The sequence below is a fragment of the Dunckerocampus dactyliophorus genome, chromosome 17 (genome assembly GCF_027744805.1).
Source record: "Dunckerocampus dactyliophorus isolate RoL2022-P2 chromosome 17, RoL_Ddac_1.1, whole genome shotgun sequence".
NCBI classification, from domain to species: domain Eukaryota; kingdom Metazoa; phylum Chordata; class Actinopteri; order Syngnathiformes; family Syngnathidae; genus Dunckerocampus; species Dunckerocampus dactyliophorus.
The window spans coordinates 21,957,385-21,977,362 of NC_072835.1; the positions used below are offsets into that span (position 1 = coordinate 21,957,385).

Genomic DNA, 19,978 nt, shown 5'->3' on the forward strand with positions numbered 1-19,978 from the left:
AAAGTTTTAATATGAGAAACAAACAAAACAAAATAATAAAAATAATTTAACAATTAGGGTGGGGAAAAAGTTACAATATTACAGGAGTAAGTCAAAATATGAGATTTTATATTTTAATTTCTTTTTTTATATACTGTAAGATTATTTGAGAAGAAAGTTAAAATATTTGGAAAATAAAAAAAAAAACAGCAAAAATGGGGAAAAAAAGAACAAAGACCAAGGTTGATACTAACAACATTAACATTAGGCTTTTTCACCTACTGCATATCAGAAAGTTGAGATGGATTTTTTTTCTATAAATATCACATTTTCTATAAATATCAAAGTGGCAAAGTTGCATCCTTTCATTTCTCACGATGTGGGCTTTGCTGAAACCCCTGCATTAAGATATCATCGGTTTGTGGGGGGTTCAGTGGGTTTAACGTGGAGAACTTGGCGTGAAGTTGCAGGCGGGTTATAAGAGTACCATCTACAAGGCCTTGGCTAGGCTTGGCTGGGTGCTAATTTTAGCTGCTATGCTTGGAAGCGGTGCGGTTTCTTGTTCAACACGTGTTCAATGGGATTTCTTTCCAAATCCCACGAAATTCCAAACACCGGCCGCCAGGTTTGACTGTCTTGTACAGTGCATCTTCTAACCTTGTCTTCCCTTCTGAGGTTTCAACGCGCTTTTGGTTTCCCCACAGCATTGTGCACAGGATGGAAAAATCCGTCTAATTGACTAACAGAAACCAGATGTGCCTGTGCCTCCATTGTTACGACTCTGGGATGTTTCCGTGTCGTGTTGGCTTGAAGGCGAGTCTGTATTTATGCGCTTTAGGATTCTGTCCGCTCGTGTAACCGTCATGGCTGCAAGTTGCACCATTACTCAGCTGAGCTCAAATAAAAAAAATGGACCTTTAACGGGAGGGTAGGAAGGGTGCAAAAAAAAAAAAAAAAGTCTGGCAGCAGTGGATGTTAAAAGCATGCAGAGGCAGACAAGCTCCGGGCCTTCCGTAGTCGGGAAAGAGACGGACAAGAGACGGCGTCTGACTGTGTCCCCCGCAATGATTTGTATATGAAAACATAGCGCTTTTTTTTCTTTTTTTTTTTTTTTTTTTTTTCTTTAATTCTCCCCCCTTCTGGGCTCCGCTTGTTGAGCGATCAGCTGATGAAGAGACTAGCAGCTCGCCGCTATGCTGGCTTGCTAATTCTCTCCCCCACTGCTGCTGCAGTCGATCCTGCTAGCCCGCCGCCTGCAGATTGCGCTCAGGTAAACAATCCTGCAGCATGTCTTACATTCCGGATTCCACATGGCATGGGGATGGATGGAAGCGTGCGCGCGTGTGTGTGTGTGTGTGAGAGAGAGAGAGGGAGAGAGAGAGAGAGAGAGAGAGTGAGAGAGTGGGAGTGTAGGTGTGTGTTGATGAGCGGGAATCTTGCTCAGATTAGTCTCCCGTCGCATGGCATGCACACGCCGGCATCTTGGAGGATTACGCCGCCGTCCCTCCGGGGTGATGCTGCAAGCCCCCACCCCACCCCCCACAGCCTCAGCAGCGGGGCTTTCAAAGCACACGTCTGCTTTTCCTCGGCGTGCATTCTGTCCTGCATGAGTCTACCAGCATCTCAGCATGCCGTCATCCTTGCCCTTGACAAGCTAGCATGGAACAATGGCATGCACTATGCTGCTGCCGTGCGCCCACTTTGATTGATGCATCAGTATTCTGTTTGGATTGGAGCGCACACCCTTCTCCATTTCCTCTCCGGGCTCTCCATAGCTTGCTGCTCTGCTGCGGGCGGTTTCCTCCTGCAGAATGCCAGGTCTTGCAAATTCATTGCATTCCTCGCAAATTTTCTGCTCTCTAATTGCGTCGGCGGGAAAAACGCGGAGGCTGCAGTGTCCAGCCATGGCGGGGTTAAAAAAATAATTAGGATGCAGAAAGGCGAGCAGCATGCTTTCGTGCAAAAAATGGCGGCAAATGAGAGAAAAAGTGAAGTGCTGTGTTTTGTCCTGAATGCGACCAACAAGCCACGCACTGCCAAAAACAAACATTATTTCTCCATTTAGGAAATAATATGTGAACATGTTAAACACAGGAAGTGAACAAACTATCTTAAACTGCTGAGACACAGGGAAGGCGGGTTAAATAAGGGTTAGGGCTGGGGTAGGAAAAAAAAACAATTTATATTGCACTTTACATTTTTGAAATCTCAAAGTGCTGCAGAGTGACAAAATGAGGTTAAAAACAAAACACGAGTATTTTTATAAAATCAAATGAAAACTAAACCTATACACAAAATATTTTTTTTAAATGCTTTTTTTAAACAACGGGTTTTTAGGTCTTGTTTAAAAACCTCTACAGTCTGTGGGGCCCTTAGGTGGTCAGGGAGGGCTTTCCACAGCCTTGGAGACGCGGCAGAGAAGGCCCGGTCGCTTGGTTCTGGGGGCTTGAAGGGTGTTTTGGTTGCAGACCGGAGGGGGGGTAAGGAAGTCTGGGGTGTGAGGAGTGCCTTAAAGTATTGGGGGGCATGTCCAAGAATGCACTGATGGTTGAGGATGGAGACCTTGTATTCTATTCTAAGTGGGACGGGAAGCCAATGAAAAGATTTCAGAACAAGGATGATGTGATCATAGTTGTCGATCCTCATCAGAATGTATTGTAGTCTCTTTATGCTCTTGCCAGGAATCTATGGCTAGGGAGCCAGATGCGGCTTTTTTGACGACTATATCTGTATCCGTCTTCCTTTTGTGAAAGTTTTCGCCCCTCCTCAGTAAGCATCTAGGTTAAAAGTGTTGATAGAAAAAAAATGTGTAGCAGACGGCAGCGCAGTTCCAGCCTATGCATGCAGGGCTGACATTGTATGAATAATAAAAACACATACAGTATGTCACTCCAACACAAAAGCCACCGTTATTATTCCAAATTATCTCCGCCAAAGACAGAACCACAAAATAGCAAGCCTTGATTACAGGGTTCGGGCTTGAATAGTGTGGGGAGGGGATCTTTGCAATGGTGAGGGGATTAGAGGAATTTTAATATTTTTTTAATAGATAAAGTGCACTCATATTGTTTAAATTAAAACCATAGTCATCAAAATGCCACAAAGTTGGATTTATCTCGGAAAAATTAATTGAGAATGACAATAAATACATTTGGAGCGCAAAGTTTGAACTTTTTCATGTTCATCTTTAAATACCTCATACCCTATGAGAAACACCGAGATGAGGGACCGTACCTTGCCTGGATGTGGGACACCAGGGCCTCACCCTGGAGCCAGGTCCGGGGGAGGGGCTTGCAGGTGACCGCCTGGTTGTCCAGGCTCCGGCCAGGCCCAGCCCGACCTGGTCTTCAGCAGCAAAACCTAGTTCTTGGGACGTGTAATATCACTTCTCTTGTGTGGAAGAAGCCCGAACTTGTGCGAGAGGTTGAGACATTCCAACAAGAGTCTGACTCACGTCACCAGTTTGGGTTCTCAAACCAACCTCCTCGAGAGGGGCTGGACCTTGTTCTAGTCTGGAGTTGCCAGAGTAGTGGTTTATTAATAGACCCCCCAGGTCGGTGCTTCTGTGTTGGAGTCAACCTCGGTGAATGAGAGGGTCACTTCCCTACGCCTTCGGTTTGGGGAAAAGATCCTGACTGTCATTTGTGCGTACGCGCCAAACAGCAGCTCAGAGTACCAAGCTTTATTGACAGTCTATCAAAGGGGTGCTACAGAGCACCCCTGCTGGTGACTCCATAGTTCTACGGGGAGACTTCAATGTCCATGTGGGCAATGACAGAGGGACGGTGGTGTCAACTGATCATCACCTGGTGATCAGTTGGATTAGATGGTGGGGGAGGATGCTGGACAGACCTGGTAGACCCAAACGCTCCCGTTCGTCAAGTCTTCAACTCTCACCTCTGGCAGAGCTTCACCAGGGGTGGACCGGGATATTGAGTCCCAATGGGCCGTATTCCGCGCCTCCATTGCTGAGGCAGCTGATCGGAGCTGTGGCCGCAAGGTAGTCAGTGCCAGTAGTGGCGGTAAACCCCGAACCCGATGGTGGACACCAGAAGTTAGGGCTGCCGTCAAGCTGAAGAAAGTGCATGAATGGCTTGTGGGCTCTTGAAGCAGCTGACAGCTACCGGCAGGCCAAGCGACACGCAGCTTTGGCGTTTGTCGAGGCAAAAACTCGGGTGTGTGAGGATTTTAATGAGGCCATGGAGCACAATTTTTGGTCAGCCTCGAAGAGGTTCTGACAAGCCATTCAACGCATCAGAGTGGGGAAGCAGTGCCCGGTCCACACGGTTTACAGTGTGGATGGGGGCCTGCTAAATTAATTAATTAATAATAAAAATACATTTAAAAAAAAAAAAAAAAAAAAGTCTGGTGCTTGTGTGTCTCACCAAACATTACTGACAGCTAGTGACCACTGTAGAATACTACATACCATCACAACATCTTTGAGTGTGTCTTCTCAATGCCTTATATTTGTATTTCACTTCATTTTGCCATTTTTATACTTCAAAAGGCTTAATTTAGGCAAAAATATACAATTCGCTTAAATATGCATTTCTTTTTCCTAATAGGCTGTACTCAACCACAAAACTACATCGCTCGCCACTTTGTGCTTCAAACGTTGCAGTTTAATATATTTTTGAAAAATCGTGATAGTAAAGCCACGAAATATGAAGCGCAAAGTGGTGAGAGATTACAGTAAATAGAAAAAAATAAATGAAAGAATGAGTCTTTAATTAGCAGTGCAACTGGCTGGCGACCAGTCCAGGGTGTATCCCGCCTCCCGCCCAAAGTCAGATGGGATATGCTCCAGCATACCGCTAGCGGTTCTAATGACAATTACCAAGGACTAATGAGGATTAAGCGGCATAGAAAATTCATGAATGAATCTTTGATTACATAGCTTTTTTATTATTTATTTGTTTATTTTTTGTCACCGATTAGTTGATGCCGATGTAGTTGTTTTGCCATACAATTTCTCTACCCTTGGATTATATTTATGAATTTGGAACACTGTTGTTTTTTTTTTTTTTTAACGGTGCAAGCATTTTATTTGTTTGATGGAAGCAATGAAATATGGAACATTAGTTTATACATCTGATCAGCGGATATTTTGCACATATGCCCCCTAGTGACTGTGAGCAGCAAAGGGATAACCTCAGAGCAATGTGAATGGATGCTTAGTAGTGCTTTGAAATGGCATTGTGTCCTTTGATTGATTTGGAACCTTCTAAGTGATTAAGCTGCCATTAAGCAGCATAACAATGAGCATGAGGATAACAAAGACACAAATGAGTTTCCCTAAAACGACCTTGTTATCTCCTGGGGTTGCTCGTTAGTTTGTTTGGTCTCACCGCAGCCTCAAGCGGGAGGGAAGGAGGAGATGGAGGAGGACGGCGGTCAGAAGAAGCGTAAAGGCGAGCACGGAGACAAGGAGCTCCAGGCGGCGCAGGAAACTGGAGAAAAGGTCAAGCGGAAGCGAGGGCGGCCGCCGGCCGAGAAGCTGCCGCCGAATCCACCCGAGCTCACCCGGCAAATGAGCACCCTGGTGGACATGGTGGTCAACTACAAGGACGGGTGAGGACATGGTCACGTGCCTTGATGGTGGCTGTGTGAGCAAGTTGTGTGGTCGATGGCTTCTGAGCGTGTTTTGTCTTTGCAGGGTGGGTCGACAGATCAGCAAAGGCTTTGTCCAGCTTCCCTCCAGAAAGGAGGCGCCGGAGTACTACGAGCTGATCCGGAAGCCTGTGGACTTCAGAAGGATCAGGGTAACTTCATTCAGATGAAGATAACAGAATTTACACAACAGAAAAATTGGCTATCAATTCTACAGCCAAGCTAGTGTTGCCATGTTTACGTTACTGTTTAGCTTCTTACTCGATTACTAAATTTTGCATTGCTAGCCAAAACTGAATATATATCTAGCTTAATGGATGCCATACTGTATATCACGTACAAACATCTAACTTTAATGAGTGGGACAGGAGGACACAAACATTAGCAATGCTAGCATAGCTACTGTATGTGCGTTACTCACATTTTAACAGCAACATCATGCTAGGTTAGTTTATTTGCTGAAGAAAAAAATACAATGATCACACTTGCGGCTCCCACGTCTGTGTTAAACTGAATTTTTAACAGAATTCTTATTATTTTTTGACTGTTCTGGGCTGGGCTCAACCCCCCGCCCTGTGCCTTACTAGGCAGCAGCTGTACCACCAGGCACTGACAGGTGAGCTGTGGATCACTGTGGCAACGTGTGTGTTTTCAGATTACTTTTTTTTTTTTTTTTTGTCATGTGCATTCTTTGCCATTTGCAGAGAATGCGCCCCCTTGCGCATGTTATGCGGGTAGGTAGGGGTGGCTCTGAGTTTGCTGACAAATAGTCCTGGGGTTTATTTTAAGGTGTGTAGTGGAGCCTGCCCCGAACGCTCCACTTCAGAAGCAAGCATTTCAGCACCTCTTCTCTCACAAGTGAGGGAGACAATAGATTTTTCTCACATTTGGTGCTCATAAACAGGCTCTTATTTCTGTTACAACATCATAAAAAGGTCACTTTTGCATAATCGGGGACCTTTCATTTAAAAACTGCTGCTTGTTCCTCGCAGGAACGTGTGCGCAATCACAAGTACAGAAGCGTCGGAGACCTGGAGAAGGATATTTTCCTGCTGTGTCACAATGCCCAGACCTACAACCTGGAAGGATCTCAGGTAAAGTGTGAAACATTCCAAGTTTTCTGTCTTGCCTCTGCTCACATTTGTTGCACACGCTCATAAATAGAAACAGGAAATAAATGACTTATGGTTCAGTGCTTTTGCACGAGAGGCAAAAAGAGGTGATGATGCAACTCCATACTACCAGATTTCACTTCAAAGCAATTTTAAGCCATGAAAGTGGCCACAAGGTGGCTGAAGTACATTTGAAATGAGAAAGACTACATGACAGGAAGGAGGAAGTGAGACAGCGTGGAGGAGTGTAGCGTGCAGAAGGCTACGCATCGTATGGAAATTCTCACACATTGTACAGTTCCAAATGTGAAAATTGTAAATAGTTCATGGTGTTATATTTGTAAATAAATTGTTATTTTCATGTAAAACCCCCTTTTTATACATATATATGTTGGTATAGTCGTTTCAATATTTGAGCGGTCACAAAAGCAAAAGGTTTGTGTCAAAGTGAAAGTGAAATGTATCTTTTCACAAAAAGCTGGCTTTGTCCCTTTTCTAGTCAGGAACTGATATTTTCCTGAAGCTTACCTATGTTCTGCTGCTGATTACTAAAGAACGGAAAAAGGTAGAAACAAGAAACAAACTTTTTTTTCTGATGGAAGATGGGAGTCCATCTTTCTTTTGGTAGGTTCCATGTTTATAGCCATAGGACACAAAATTCTGTGTGCCTTGAAAGATCAGTCAAAATAGTCTAAAATGGCCGTTGTCTTTTGAAAAATGGCTGGGATTGAATGAGTTAAGAAATTGTTGACTCCAGGTGCAGAAAATTATTGAAATTGCGACAAATGCGCCCAGACTGCAACGATCGGTCATGTTTACTTTCGTAAAAACACAGAGTACAGAGTGCGACGTGTTTTCTGCGCATGCGCATCACTTCCGTACGCATCCGTTCACTTTACACACAAATACTGTACATGACGCGCGTCTAATGTGCGCACGTCCTGTTTGACCCTCGGCCGTCACCGCAGTTTGAGGAAGTTGCGGTGACTGTGGTACTTTCATTGGTAAATTTAGCTTCAAAGCCCTGGCAGAGGTTTACAAAAATGGACATGAGCTTCAGACAGTGGATGCTCCCCGTGAAGCCATCTTCACCACCTGGAGCAACATTCCCACTAGCTTCCTGGAGACACTGGCATCTAGCATGGTCTTAAAGTTTTGATCAGCTGATGAACAGCCTACTTCACTTTAATGCTTGTTTGCAATAAACTGCTTACGCTAATTGTAATGATTAATAAATAATTTTTGTCTCACTCCCATTTCTTCTCTCTGCATTTTGAAGTTGTACTTAGAACCTTAAAGATCCAACAGTGCAAAATGTACATTCTTGCCATTTTTCAACTGGTCTTCAAATTTTGATCAGAAGTGTATTCCTGTTAGAACATCATTGAAAAATTAAGTTTGCTTCATAGGGGACCTTGAAAAGGTCTAAATAGGGCCTCACAGAAAGACAAACACATCCATACCCTAAATAAAGACATACTCTCTATTTGCCCCGGCAGATCTACGAGGACTCCATCGTCATCAAGTCTGTTTTCGAGAGCGCCAGGCTGCGAATCGTCACCGACGATGAGCCCAAACAAACGGTCGCCGTGAGCGGAAGCGAAGGCCGCCAAGCTGTGACGCCAGCAGGTAAAGTGGACCAGTAAACGATGAGCATGACAGCTATCGACAGAAAGCCCTCATTCCGAGGATCGTCAGCTTTCCATTATCTCTCTGCAAAGAGCTCCGAGCGGCGTCGCTTGTCAAGGCGGATAACGAGGAGAGGAGTCGCAATCTCACGGCCAAGATGCTGCCGCTGTACCAAGACCAGGGTGTGGAGGAAAACACCTCCAAGGACGAAGGGTGAACTCTTATTTTGTAGCCGTCTTCTGTTCTCTCTTCAGTCTCTTGTCAACATTCTTGTTTCCTTGAGGGACGTGTTTGGAATGACTCATCGGCTCTAATAAGTCACGTGGCTGTGCTTTCAGACACTATAATTGTTGTTTACCATTCATCTGACTCTGTTTCTTTCATTTCTCCCTCAGATATGATGTAAAAAGCTGTTTTTAACCATTATATATTTGTATCAAAGGCCCTCATACTGTACGTTTGCTAAGCATGTTTCACTATGGGGACAAAAGTATTGAGACACATGGTAAAACTTGACTGGGAAGACCTTTCTGTGGGATTTGTGTCCATCTGGGGCGATGAGGTTCATAGCTGGTGAGGCACTGACTCCTTTGGAGTTTATTTTTTTCATAAATTCTGGATAAAAGTATGGAGTCTCACTACTCAACTGACTTTTGGACTGTTTCTGTGGGAATTTGTGTACATGCGGTGAGGTTCATGGCTGGTGAGGCACTGACTCCTTTGGGGGGAAGGTTTCAATGTTGAATTCTGGACAAAAGTATTGAGACAACATTTTAACAACTAGACTCAGAAGACTTTAAGGTGGTTTCTGTGGGAATCTGTGTCCGTGTGTGACATCATAGCAGTGTTGTGCGGTGAGCTTCATGGCTGATGAGGCACTGGCTCCTTTGGAGGTTTTTCTTATCATAAATTCTGGACAAAAATGATTGAGACCCATTCCAACTATTCCACTGGGAAGACTTTTGGGTGGTTTCTGTGGGAATTGTGTGCATGCGATGAGGTTCATGGCTGGTGAGGCACTGACTCCTTTGGAGTGTTTGTTTTTTCATAAATTCTGGACAAAAGTATTGACATCCATTCCAACTATTCAACTGGGAAGACTTTAGGGTGGTTTCTGTGGCAATTTGTGTCCATGTGTGACATCATAGCAGTGTTGTGCGGTGAGGTTCATGGCTGATGAGACACTGGATCCTTTGGCGGGTTTTTTTCCATAAATTCTGGACAAAAAGTATTGACATCTATTCAAACTACATCGACTGGGAAAACTTTAGGGTGGTTTCTGTGGGAATGTATGTCCATGTGTGATGTCATATAAGTGTGGTGTGGTGAGGTTCACGGCTGGTGAGGCGCTAACTCATTTGGGGGGCTTATTTTTTACAACTTTAAATTCCTGTGCTCAAATCAGTGTTAATACAGGTTACTCATTAAGGGGATAATTCTCTTGAGGTAAAAATGTTGTTTTGAAATACTACGTTGTCTACAAAGTCCATGCGCCTATCCTTCTTCAGGAAAGTCTCTGTTACTTTGTTGTAAAAGTCCTCCTCGTTGTCTTAGTTTTAAAAGTCTCCCTGTAGAAAGACGGCAGCGACAAGCATCTGCCAGCTCACGTACGCCTCACCGTATGACATTTCTTTTTTTTTTTTTGCCCGATTACCAAAAATAATGATGTCACGCTTACCTGAAAGACATTACACAGGCTGTAGGAAGGCACTATGTACAATAAATGCTTCATAGGCGTCGGTCATCTCACGTTTCTCCCCTGTATTTGATCAGAAAATGTGCAAATTCAGTGATTTTTACATTAGACAATGTTAAAAAAAACAACAACATTGGAATCATAGAGAAAACACATGTATAACACGGCTTCATGAACGAATATTAATATTTATTTTATGTTATCATGCCTCACCTGCCTCCCTGACCGTCATAGGTCACTGATGTTGGATCCCAAAGGTGTTTGATGGACTTTTTCCTCACCAGACTCATCCAAGCACGCCTTGATGGACGTTGCTTTGTGAACTTGGAACAGAAAAGCTGCAAAAATAGATTTTTGACTAACAAGATATTTTTTTAGACGCGTATTCTTATCTTAAGTAATAGTCATTCAAATTTTAGTTACACATCTTAAAATAAGATGAACAATCTGCCAGCAGAACTTTCAAGCACTTTGGCAAGGCATAATTTGAGGTTATTTTGCTTATTTTAAGTTATAGTGTATACACATCGCAGTACATTAGTAGGAAAAAATGTGTTAGTCCAAAATAAGCATTTTTTACTTTAATGTCAGCTCTTAATTGTCCTTATATTTCACTTTTTGCAATGTAGCTTGTTCTCACAAACATAAGCATAAGATTGAGGGGTGTTTCCAAATGCTTGATTTTGGTGGACATTATTACTATTTCCTTCCCTACAGTCGAAAAATTTAATAAAAGTGATTCATTGTACTTACAATATGACAATATGCTTTTTTAAATAACATAACACCATTTATTTTCATGTGTAAAGTAAAAATCATCTTAAGTGTGTAAATATGTGTTTATATGTCATTTAAGATGTCTTTAAGTATGCTCAAAAACGGTGCATGGCTCCCCAAAATGACAGAGGTGTTTCTCAATACTTTTGTCCAAACTGCGCATAATAGTGGAGCATCAATGTGTGCAAGCACAGGAGGAAGTTGTTTTTGTTTTGTTTTTTTAAAAGGAGGAAGCAAATAAATAAATGTTTTTTAGGACTCTGAATGTGAATTTGTAGCAGATCCGCCTTTGATGAAGTAATGTGAATAAAACCACCTTAGCAATAATTGCTACGATGGTCCATCGCATGAACGTGTGAACGGAGGGCGTCATTGTTGAGACAATCCCTGCAAACGTACATTTCCAAATACATTTTGTCAAAACCTTCACCCTGCTTGGTCATCATATATTCTATCAGCACCAAAGACAAATCCAAAAGTACATAAGAAACTGTGTTTCCTACGGCTAGAAACCTCCTCCTGAATGTGTGGTAGTCATGGAGGACACGTCATGTTGTTGACTGTTGGCTATTGACCGTTCATCAAATGTTAAGGCAGTCTGTGTCGGTGTCACTCTGCCCACACATCTGTCATTAATGATGTCAATCGGGGAGCGGCAGATGAAAATGTGCCATATGGGGAGCTCGGATGCCATGGCCAAGTCGCGTGATGGAGGCGGAATATTTGCATGCCATGTTGCAGGGGGCCATATACTGAAAATTAAATTTTCAACTTTAACTGAAAAACATGCTAAGCAAGGTTCCACTGTATACGCATACAGTCACCTTGTTTTTACACTCCTTCTTTGTTTACATTGTGATGTTTGACATTGCTTATTGTTAAAGGAAAAGTGCACTTTTTTGTTTTTATTTTGCCCATCATCCACAAAATCCTTATGTGAGACATGAACACACGTCTCTCTTTTCTGTGCGTCTAAAGATATAAAAACAGCTAAAAAGAGGCAGCTAAGAATGCACGTGATGGGAAGCAGCTATTCCGCCTATAAAGCCTTCCGAAAAAAATCTCCAAAAAGCGCCAACAACGCTCCATTTACATAATGTGACCTGCATATTCACCAAGCTACAGCTAAATTGCAGGGACACAAGAGATGGCCACGGCTTTAAAGGGATAGTTTGGAGTATTTGACATGAAATTGTATGAAATCCCCATCAGCAGTGTAGTCCATTAACAGCGACTTGGTCCAGTTCTGGTCAGATTTCTGTGACGAAGAACGTAGTTCCACTTAGTTGCTGGGGACATTTAAGTATAGAGTTTGGCTTCTCAAAACAATATGGGTTCAAAAGAGTAATACGTTTGACTCACAAAAATGCGTCGATGAAGAAGAGTGGTATTACCGTGTGTGTCCATCACATACACATCAATGGACAGGCCATAGTGCGCAGGATTATGGCAAAAAGTCCGATTAGGCATTTTTGTGACGCAAATGTATTACTCTTTCGAACGCATATTGTTTGGAGAACCAAACTCTTCACTTAAATGTCTCCAGCAACTAAGAGCAACTACGTTCTTCACCACCAAAATCCGACCGGAACTGCATTTAGGAGACTAAGTGCGGGGTAAGTCGCTAATGGACGACACCGCTGATGGGGATGTCATACAGCTTCATGCCAAAAAAAAACGAACTACCCCTTTAAGTGAGCTAACTAGTTATACATTTTATACAACTAAAAGAGGGAGCCCACATACCTGTGCACAACATACAAATTGCCCAGTGACGTCATTCCCTCTTAGGGAAGAACACCGCATGAAAAACGAAAACTCGTCAAAGCTTCATTAACAGCAGTGACTTTCCTGAGTTTTATTTAAGCTCTGTACATAATACAAAAAGCACACAGTGCTATGAAATGTTATTTTTAACACAGCAAAACATTAGCCCCACCGACTGACCTACCTGAGCAGTTCCAGAAGACGACTGAAGAAGAGGAGCCCGCCAGAATGACAGGAAATGATGTCACCGTGACGTCAACGTTCAAATAAATGCAAATAAAATAAAAGACTGCTCATAAAAAGTGCACATGACAACAAATACATACATATCTGAGAAATGAATTACTGGTGAAATTACATCAACTCAATCAACACATCACTTACTTCAGTCAACCATCAAGAGAAAACATGGCTGCCGACGTTAGTTAGCTTGTATTGTTTTGTGTTTGTGAATGACCAATTTGGCTCTCTTTATTAAAATAATAAGAAAAAAAAGCATTTCAAGTTTGTAAAAGCCATTTCTTTTCTTTAGCTTTTCTTTGGACCGTGTTGCTATAAAACACCAGACTTTGCCTTGGCTTGTGTTCTCCCGCTTGTTTAGCATCCAAAATACCATAGTTTGTTTATGCCATCAAGTTATATAAAATACCCATATACAACAAAACTATGTACAAAAATGATGAGACTTCTTTGTCATCATTTTTTGTAATATTAATTGGCCGTAAAAGAGAGCTTTTCCAAATGTTTTCCCTATTTAGTGACGCACCTTGGAGGCCACGGCACCCTTAGCATCTGCCTATTTGCCTAATGGGCCACCCGGCTCTGTGTCTGTAGCTTGTTTTTCATCAGCCATCTGCATATTGTAAATATGATAAAAAAAAAAATACAATTGCCATTTTTGAGTGATAATGTAAATGCAATGGAAGGAAGTAAAAAAAAAAAATCATGTTTTTACAAATATTTATGCTGAAATGAAGGTAATCAAAGTATTCGAAGTGGCTGTAATTGCATCAGCAATCAGTAGTGTGTCCACAAGACAAGCGTGAGAAGAGGAGGTCTATGTGATTTAGTTGTACACCTGCGAAGGAAACAGATGATGTTATTTTGATTGATATATCCTTCCTCAAGCCTCTCTCACACATGATGAGTGCGTTGCTGTAGTCTTCCATTAAACAGCTGGGCTGTGACTTAAAGCTAATGGCAGAGCGCTGGAGGTGAACAAAGCTCTAATGGCTTTTGGCAGATTAGCGTCTCCTTTAATCTGCGGGGGAAGACAATCCTCTGCGCCGTCCCCCGAAGGACTGAGCTCTTTAATGGATAATAGGTGTGTTGTGGTGCCCGCCTGTAATTGCTCTTCACGTTTGGGAATTGAAAAACACAGGCACCATGTCCGTGCACTTCCCCCCTGAGGAACCCTGTTGTATAGCACTTGGCATATTATAGCAAGACCTTTGTCACGGTGACTGTAAACACCAATATCTGAATGATATTCTTCACCTTTTCTTTATTCAACACCAATCCAGTGCAGGTTATTCAACTTTTTCTGGTAGAATTTTTGTTTTTTCTCCAGCATAGACCTAATTCTCTGTCGTAATGGTCTGATTTTATTATTGAAATATGCACCGGTGCCCCCCTCTGCCTGATGCTGGACACCCTGACGCTAAGGTTTGTTTGTTTTGCTAATTCAACATGTTTTTCTTCCTCCTTACTCTTCCCAGTTTGGAAGGTGCAGGGAGCCACCTTCATATTCCCCTTTTTGTTTATTAAAATGCAAAAATCCACTGACAGTAGTTGAAGACATGCTTATTTTTCTTCTTACATATTGTCGGTTATATTTCATTTTTACGTTTATACTTGTATAGTATTTGTTTTTTAATCATTTAAATTTTGTAATATTTTAAAAGTATTACTATTATATATATATTTTTTATTTATTTTGGAAAAATGTACCGTGGACAGCAAACAGCCCCCAGACTGGACGTTGGACACCCCTGCTGTTGGATTATTGCGTTTTTTTTCTTTCTTTTTTTGCAGTTTATTAATTCACTTTTTGGGGGTGGGAACCCATCAGAAATTGGTCTAAAGATACTGTTTTTGTCCCATATTGAAATGTAAAGTCCTGTGACATGAACACAAAAACTATTGTTGCTTCAATAGCAGGATTGACGAGTGACAGAAAAGACATTCCGTCTGGACGTTTCATCATTAATATCATATATTATATGATGTGTTAGAAACAGACAACAGAGTGTAAGGAAATGTGGTAAAAACTTCAAAAAACATGGCCAAGGAGTCAAGGAAACAAGGGTAACCAGGATTACGCACTCTTGATCTACTTGTGGACCGTGTTTCCCTTGGAATTGTTGCTCAGTTTCTCCAAGCTGTGAGGGTTCCTTCCTGACTATTGGAGTTGTACAGAGGTCTGTTGTTTTTGGAATGTACAGAAGAAGTGGTCTGTGGGTTCTGAAAAAAGTTTGAGAAATGCATCCATCCATTTTCTACTGCTTATCCTGTGGACTCAAGACAGTCCACACCAGGGGTGGACTCAAGGACCACTGAGTACATTTTCTTATTATACAATATTGTATTTACAGTATCTAATAATATTATAAGTATAATATTCTTTATTATTTATTGAATGTATTCATTTAACGTGGAGGTTGCTTTGCATGACAGCATGCTGGAAATGTTCTAATAACAAACCACTTCAAAAAACAGAATAGAATTTGATGGGTTTTTAATGAATGAGACACCCAGCATGTACATGAATAAAGGACTGACAGTATGAACTATAACACACTGAATATCAAGAGCATGTGAACGTCCCTCCTTGTTTACTTCCCAGATGGCCTCCGTTTTGCAGTCAAGCAAATACACAGCAAAAAAGCAACAAACACAAAAACAAATAATTATAATGGACCACTTTTCTGCAGAACGTTGTCCCTCTCCATCCCACGAGCTCCAGCTGCTCTGTACACAGGCCTGCCTTGTATCAAAGCCTCGTCTTCCAGGAGCTGCTGTGTTGTAGTCCCTATGATTACCGTAATGACCCGTATATACCTAGAAAGTCGCAGTCGCGCTCAGTAAAAAAAGTCAAATAAATGCACAGCTAGGAAGTCAGCAAGGCGCAGGGTGCTTTGCCTGGGCCCTCGATTTTGCGGAACCACATAGTACGGGGCAACTGGATGACTTTGTTACCTGCAATATTGCACAAATACCGAGGCAAAGGTTTAGCAAAACATTTCTACAAAAAACGAATCGTGCAAATGGGGCATATGAAAACTGAGGTTTGACTGTATATACCAGTAATACTTGTTTAAAGGTCCCTTTTCTAGTTTTACCTCGACTAGGTGCTTTTTGGAGCCATCAACAAGCCTCTGGCAGGATTCTGGGTGGTATTAGCCCACTCTTCTTCAGTCCACCTTAAGCATAGTCCACAAAGGTTGTATACTGTTGGGTTTGGGGCTTTAGGAAGGCCACACTGGAAACTTAATGGTGGCCTGTGTCATCCATTCCATAACCGGTATTCATATGTCAATGTTGTCAAGCATTCTTTATGCTGCCAAAGAGAAACTGTCAGCTGCAGTCAATCACATCACTAATTGTCTGTTTGTGTAAGATGACTAGAGGTTCTAAGTGTTTCTAATCTATGAGCGTAATGGTTTAGGTCTTGGTCTAAATCTGAGAAATCTTCTCCAGATCCTCCACGATCAGGTCCTGATCTCTGGTGTCGCACCTCGTGGCTTCCTGACTCAAGCCCCTCTCGCTCCTCACCGCCCCGGCCCTCGGTCCCGACCCTGCTCTCCCCAGGGTGGCCGGCTGGATCGGGAGGATGGCATTCCCCCGGGCACGGTGCGAAAAGCTCCTCTGGTGCTCGGTTATGGCGGAGCACAGCTGGAATTTAAAGGCGGCCTTGAAGCCCCTGCGGAAGTTCTCGTTGAAGAAGCCGTAGATGATGGGGTTGACGCTGCTGTTGAAGAAGGCCAGCCAGTGCGCCAGAGGGTACAGGTAGATGTTGACCACGCGGTGCTGGTACTCGTTCAGGCTGGCATAGTCACTCAGCATCATCAGGGTCCACAGCGGCAGCCAGGATAACACAAAGAGCAGCGCCACCACCAACAGCATCATGATCACCCTCTTCTTCTTCTTGGGGATGGCCTGCCGAGCCTCCACGTTGGCCTTATTGCTGCCGACGCCACCCTTGACGGGTCCGATCCCGCTACCCCTCAGGGCGGGGATGGTGCTTTTGAAGAGCGCCAGGCCGATGCGGGCGTACATGACAACGATGAGGCTGAGCGGGGCCAGGTAGATGGTGACAAAGAGCACGGTGGTGTAGAGCTTCCGCATGGCCTGACTGGGCCAGTTTTCCCGGCACCAGTTGAAGGGGCGGGTGTCATTGTCGCGTCGCAGGACGATGCGAACGGTGGGCTCCTTGGTGACCTGCAGCATGACGCCGGAGGGGCACATGACGGACACGGCCAGGACCCAGATGACCACAATGATGAGCTTGGAGGTGGCAATGGTCAGCTTCTGCTTGAACGGGTAGACGATGCAGCGGAATCTGAACATAATCCAAATCCTTTCAATCCACGGTTGTGGTCTACCACCATGAGTTTTTGACTTGTTTCAACTTTAGCATGATGATGCAGCACTGATTCAGCAGGATAATAACAATAATGATCATAAACAACTGACCTGTCAACAGCAATGGCCACCAGCGTGAAGACGGATGCCGACACTGAGATTCCTTGGACCATCCCGCTTAGTTTGCACACTATGTTGTCAAAAGGCCATCCTGCAGGACACGAAAAGGACATTTTCAAGAAAGAATACTTAAAAAAAACATCTATCAAAAAAACTAAACATGTTTCAAAGCGGTGCAAAAATAAATACTAATACTAAATAATGAATAAAAAAACTAAATTAAACAAATACTTTATCCATCCATTTCCTGTACCGCTTGTCCTCACTAGGTATGCTGGAGCCTATCCCAGCTGTCTTCGGGCAGGTGTAAGGGGCGGGCCAATTGCAGTAAAGTACGTAAATAGTAATTATACTCAAATATTTGTTTGTTTTGTTTTTTGTTTATTACCTATGTTTGTTTATTATTATTATCATTACTAATTGTAAATTATTCAGTTCAATAATGCAATGAAATAATAATAATGAAATAAATTATGAAATAAAATATATTTTTATTATTGTTATTATTATTGTTGCCGTTTTAATTTGCTTTTTTATGAGAATGATATATTTTTGAATGATCTGTTTTGTGATGAGCTTCACTGTACAGGTAATAATTCTAATTACCGTTTTAACATTCTTAACTGTCATAAAAGTGTAAAAATTAGTTAGCAAAATAAGTTGTCATTTTAACTTTATTAACTGTCGTGAAAGCATTCAAAATAAGTCAGCGTTTTTTACTGTCAAAAGTGCAAAAATAGGTCAGCTTTTGAACATTATTGCCATAAAAGCGTAAAAATAAGTTAGGTTTATGAATTTTGTAACTGTCATAAAATTGTAAAAACAAGTTATTTTAATGTTCTTCCATCATTAAAGTTTAAAAATAAGTGATCATGTCGACTAAAAAACTTCAGCAGTACATGTGTGTCCCCCCACCTGTGATAATGTTGTCCACCAGTGTGGTGGGCATGCAGAAGATGCCCACCAGCAGGTCGCTGATGGCCAGGTTGAGGATGAAGATGTTGGTGACGGTGCGCATGTTCCTGCTGCGCAGCACGATGAAGCACACCACGCCGTTACCCAGCATGCACATCAGGAAGATCAGCAGGTAGGAAGCGGTGAACACGGCCGCCACCGACGGCTTGTGAAGGTACAGGTCCACGTAGGTGATGTCCCCCCGGCCCCACGGGGGCTCCTGTGCGGCCCAGGACTGGTTGGTGGCGCTGAGGTTCTGGTCCATGGTCTACACCTGTTCAATGTAATATGAGAAATGGGACTTTTGGCGGACACTGTCAGTGATGTGACGTGAACTGTTTGTTTAAATTTTGGCAGAACCTCCAAAGGTTGAAGGCCCCAGAATTGGTGCCACGCATTTATCCCTGTATTGTATTTATTCCCATAAAATACCACTAGGGGACAGTATTGCTCAGCAACAAACCTTCCTGTTGACGAGTCTGCAAGTAAGTATTGGAAAGTTTCCCCACCACAGTGGTTACATCACAGTTTGAATCCATGTATTTATTGATATGCACTGTATGAGCCTTTTATCAAGTTATGATCAAGTGTTGGCATAATACTCCAGTGGAACCTCGGTTAGCCTAGTTTTCCATTAACATGGAAAAGTTACACCCAAATTTTGCCTTGGTTTACGCACATTTTCCGGTTAGAGTACAATATAGCATTCGTCTTTTTTTTTTATCACAAAACAAGCATACTAACAAAATGAAGTCAGCTAGCCAGTGTAAGATGTCATCGGCGGCTGACTCTCAAAACAAACTTTTATTATAGTTTTACATTTATAAAACAATTCTAAATGCAAATGAGGAATGAAATTGATAAATGAACATTTAAAGTTACTTTTGCCTTCATTGAAGATGTTATTCTTGATGAGTGTTCCCAAGACACGATGTGGCAGCGAGACACCACACGGACTTTCTGTTTTGTCATGGAGTTATTTCTTGAATTCCGTTCAATTCCATCGTGTTTTTCACCTTCTGTATCAAAATGCTGCAACTTAAAACTTTCTTTGGCTCCATTTTGGGTTACTGAGGTGAGAAAAAACGATTAAACTCAAGAAATAACTCATGGCGAAACAGGAAAATGGTGTAAGTGTGGTGTCTCGCTGCTACATTGTGTCTTTGGGATTACTCAATCATGAATCACGTCTTCAGTGAAGGTGAAGGTAAAGATAACCTTAAATGTTCTTTTATCAATTTCATTCCTCATTTATACGCATTTGCAATTGTTTTATGCATGTAAAACTATAAATACGTGTTTTTGACAGTCAACGCCTGATGACGTCATAGACGGGCTACTTCCGGTTGGGGTTGCCATGCTAGCAGGATAGCTTCCCTGTTAGAAGCTAAGACGTTTTGTGATTTTAAAAAAACAAACAAACTTTAAGAGCACAGGAAATGTGGCAGTAGTAGCAGGTAATTAGTTTTAGCGAAAAAGGTGAGTTTTGGGAAAATTTGGAATTTTTGTTCAATATAAATATTGGGAGTCTGAATGTCGTGAACGTGTTGAACAGTTTGACGTTGGAATGGCTGGACTTGGTTGACAAATTGAATCGGCCGTCCATTGGAAGAAGCCCATTGAAACAAAGCAGCATTAGGAAACATTTTAAATTTTGCAAAAATGTGGAATTTTTCGTACTGTGGCTCCTAGCATGATTGTCCTGACTTTGTTGAATGGTTTGATGTTGGAATGAGGTGAATCAGAT

At 42.4% G+C, this 19,978-nt stretch overlaps 2 protein-coding genes and 1 long non-coding RNA gene across 3 annotated transcripts; 1 reads left to right on the top strand and 2 right to left on the bottom strand.

Annotated features, from left to right (window-relative positions):
- The first annotated feature begins 1,117 nt into the window (after positions 1-1,117).
- Positions 1,118-15,764, top strand: LOC129170241 (probable global transcription activator SNF2L2). The gene is made up of 6 exons (XM_054757580.1): positions 1,118-1,249; positions 5,336-5,553; positions 5,639-5,744; positions 6,585-6,686; positions 8,204-8,333; positions 8,426-15,764. The coding sequence occupies exons 1-6, from the start codon at positions 1,148-1,150 to the stop codon at positions 8,548-8,550; spliced, it is 783 nt and encodes a 260-aa protein (XP_054613555.1). The 5' UTR covers positions 1,118-1,147; the 3' UTR covers positions 8,551-15,764.
- On the bottom strand, positions 4,420-10,590 carry LOC129170242 (uncharacterized). Its single transcript, XR_008566550.1, has 3 exons — positions 10,243-10,590; positions 10,012-10,092; positions 4,420-5,728 (listed from the first exon to the last, which is right to left on the bottom strand). It is a non-coding gene; the product is annotated as an uncharacterized LOC129170242 (long non-coding RNA).
- Positions 15,765-16,011: 247 nt separating the features above from the next.
- Positions 16,012-18,496, bottom strand: LOC129170344 (neuropeptide FF receptor 2-like). The gene is made up of 3 exons (XM_054757775.1): positions 18,193-18,496; positions 17,269-17,368; positions 16,012-17,134 (listed from the first exon to the last, which is right to left on the bottom strand). Exons 1-3 carry the CDS (start codon positions 18,494-18,496, stop codon positions 16,249-16,251), a joined length of 1,290 nt encoding a protein of 429 aa, XP_054613750.1. The 3' UTR covers positions 16,012-16,248.
- Positions 18,497-19,978: the final 1,482 nt, after the last annotated feature.

Bases quoted from the DNA above. Each gene is read 5' to 3' on its own strand.
- LOC129170344 (XM_054757775.1), bottom strand. From the start codon at position 18,496: ATGGACCAGAACCTCAGCGCCACCAACCAGTCCTGGGCCGCACAGGAG. The intron at 17,369-18,192 runs GTGGGGGGACAC...CGTGTCCTGCAG, and splicing joins GGTGGACAACATTATCACAG to GATGGCCTTTTGACAACATA. The intron at 17,135-17,268 runs GTCAGTTGTTTA...GATTATGTTCAG, and splicing joins GTGGCCATTGCTGTTGACAG to ATTCCGCTGCATCGTCTACC.
- LOC129170241 (XM_054757580.1), top strand. From the start codon at position 1,148: ATGAAGAGACTAGCAGCTCGCCGCTATGCTGGCTTGCTAATTCTCTCC. The intron at 1,250-5,335 runs GTAAACAATCCT...GTCTCACCGCAG, and splicing joins CGCCTGCAGATTGCGCTCAG to CCTCAAGCGGGAGGGAAGGA. The intron at 5,554-5,638 runs GTGAGGACATGG...TTGTCTTTGCAG, and splicing joins GTGGTCAACTACAAGGACGG to GGTGGGTCGACAGATCAGCA.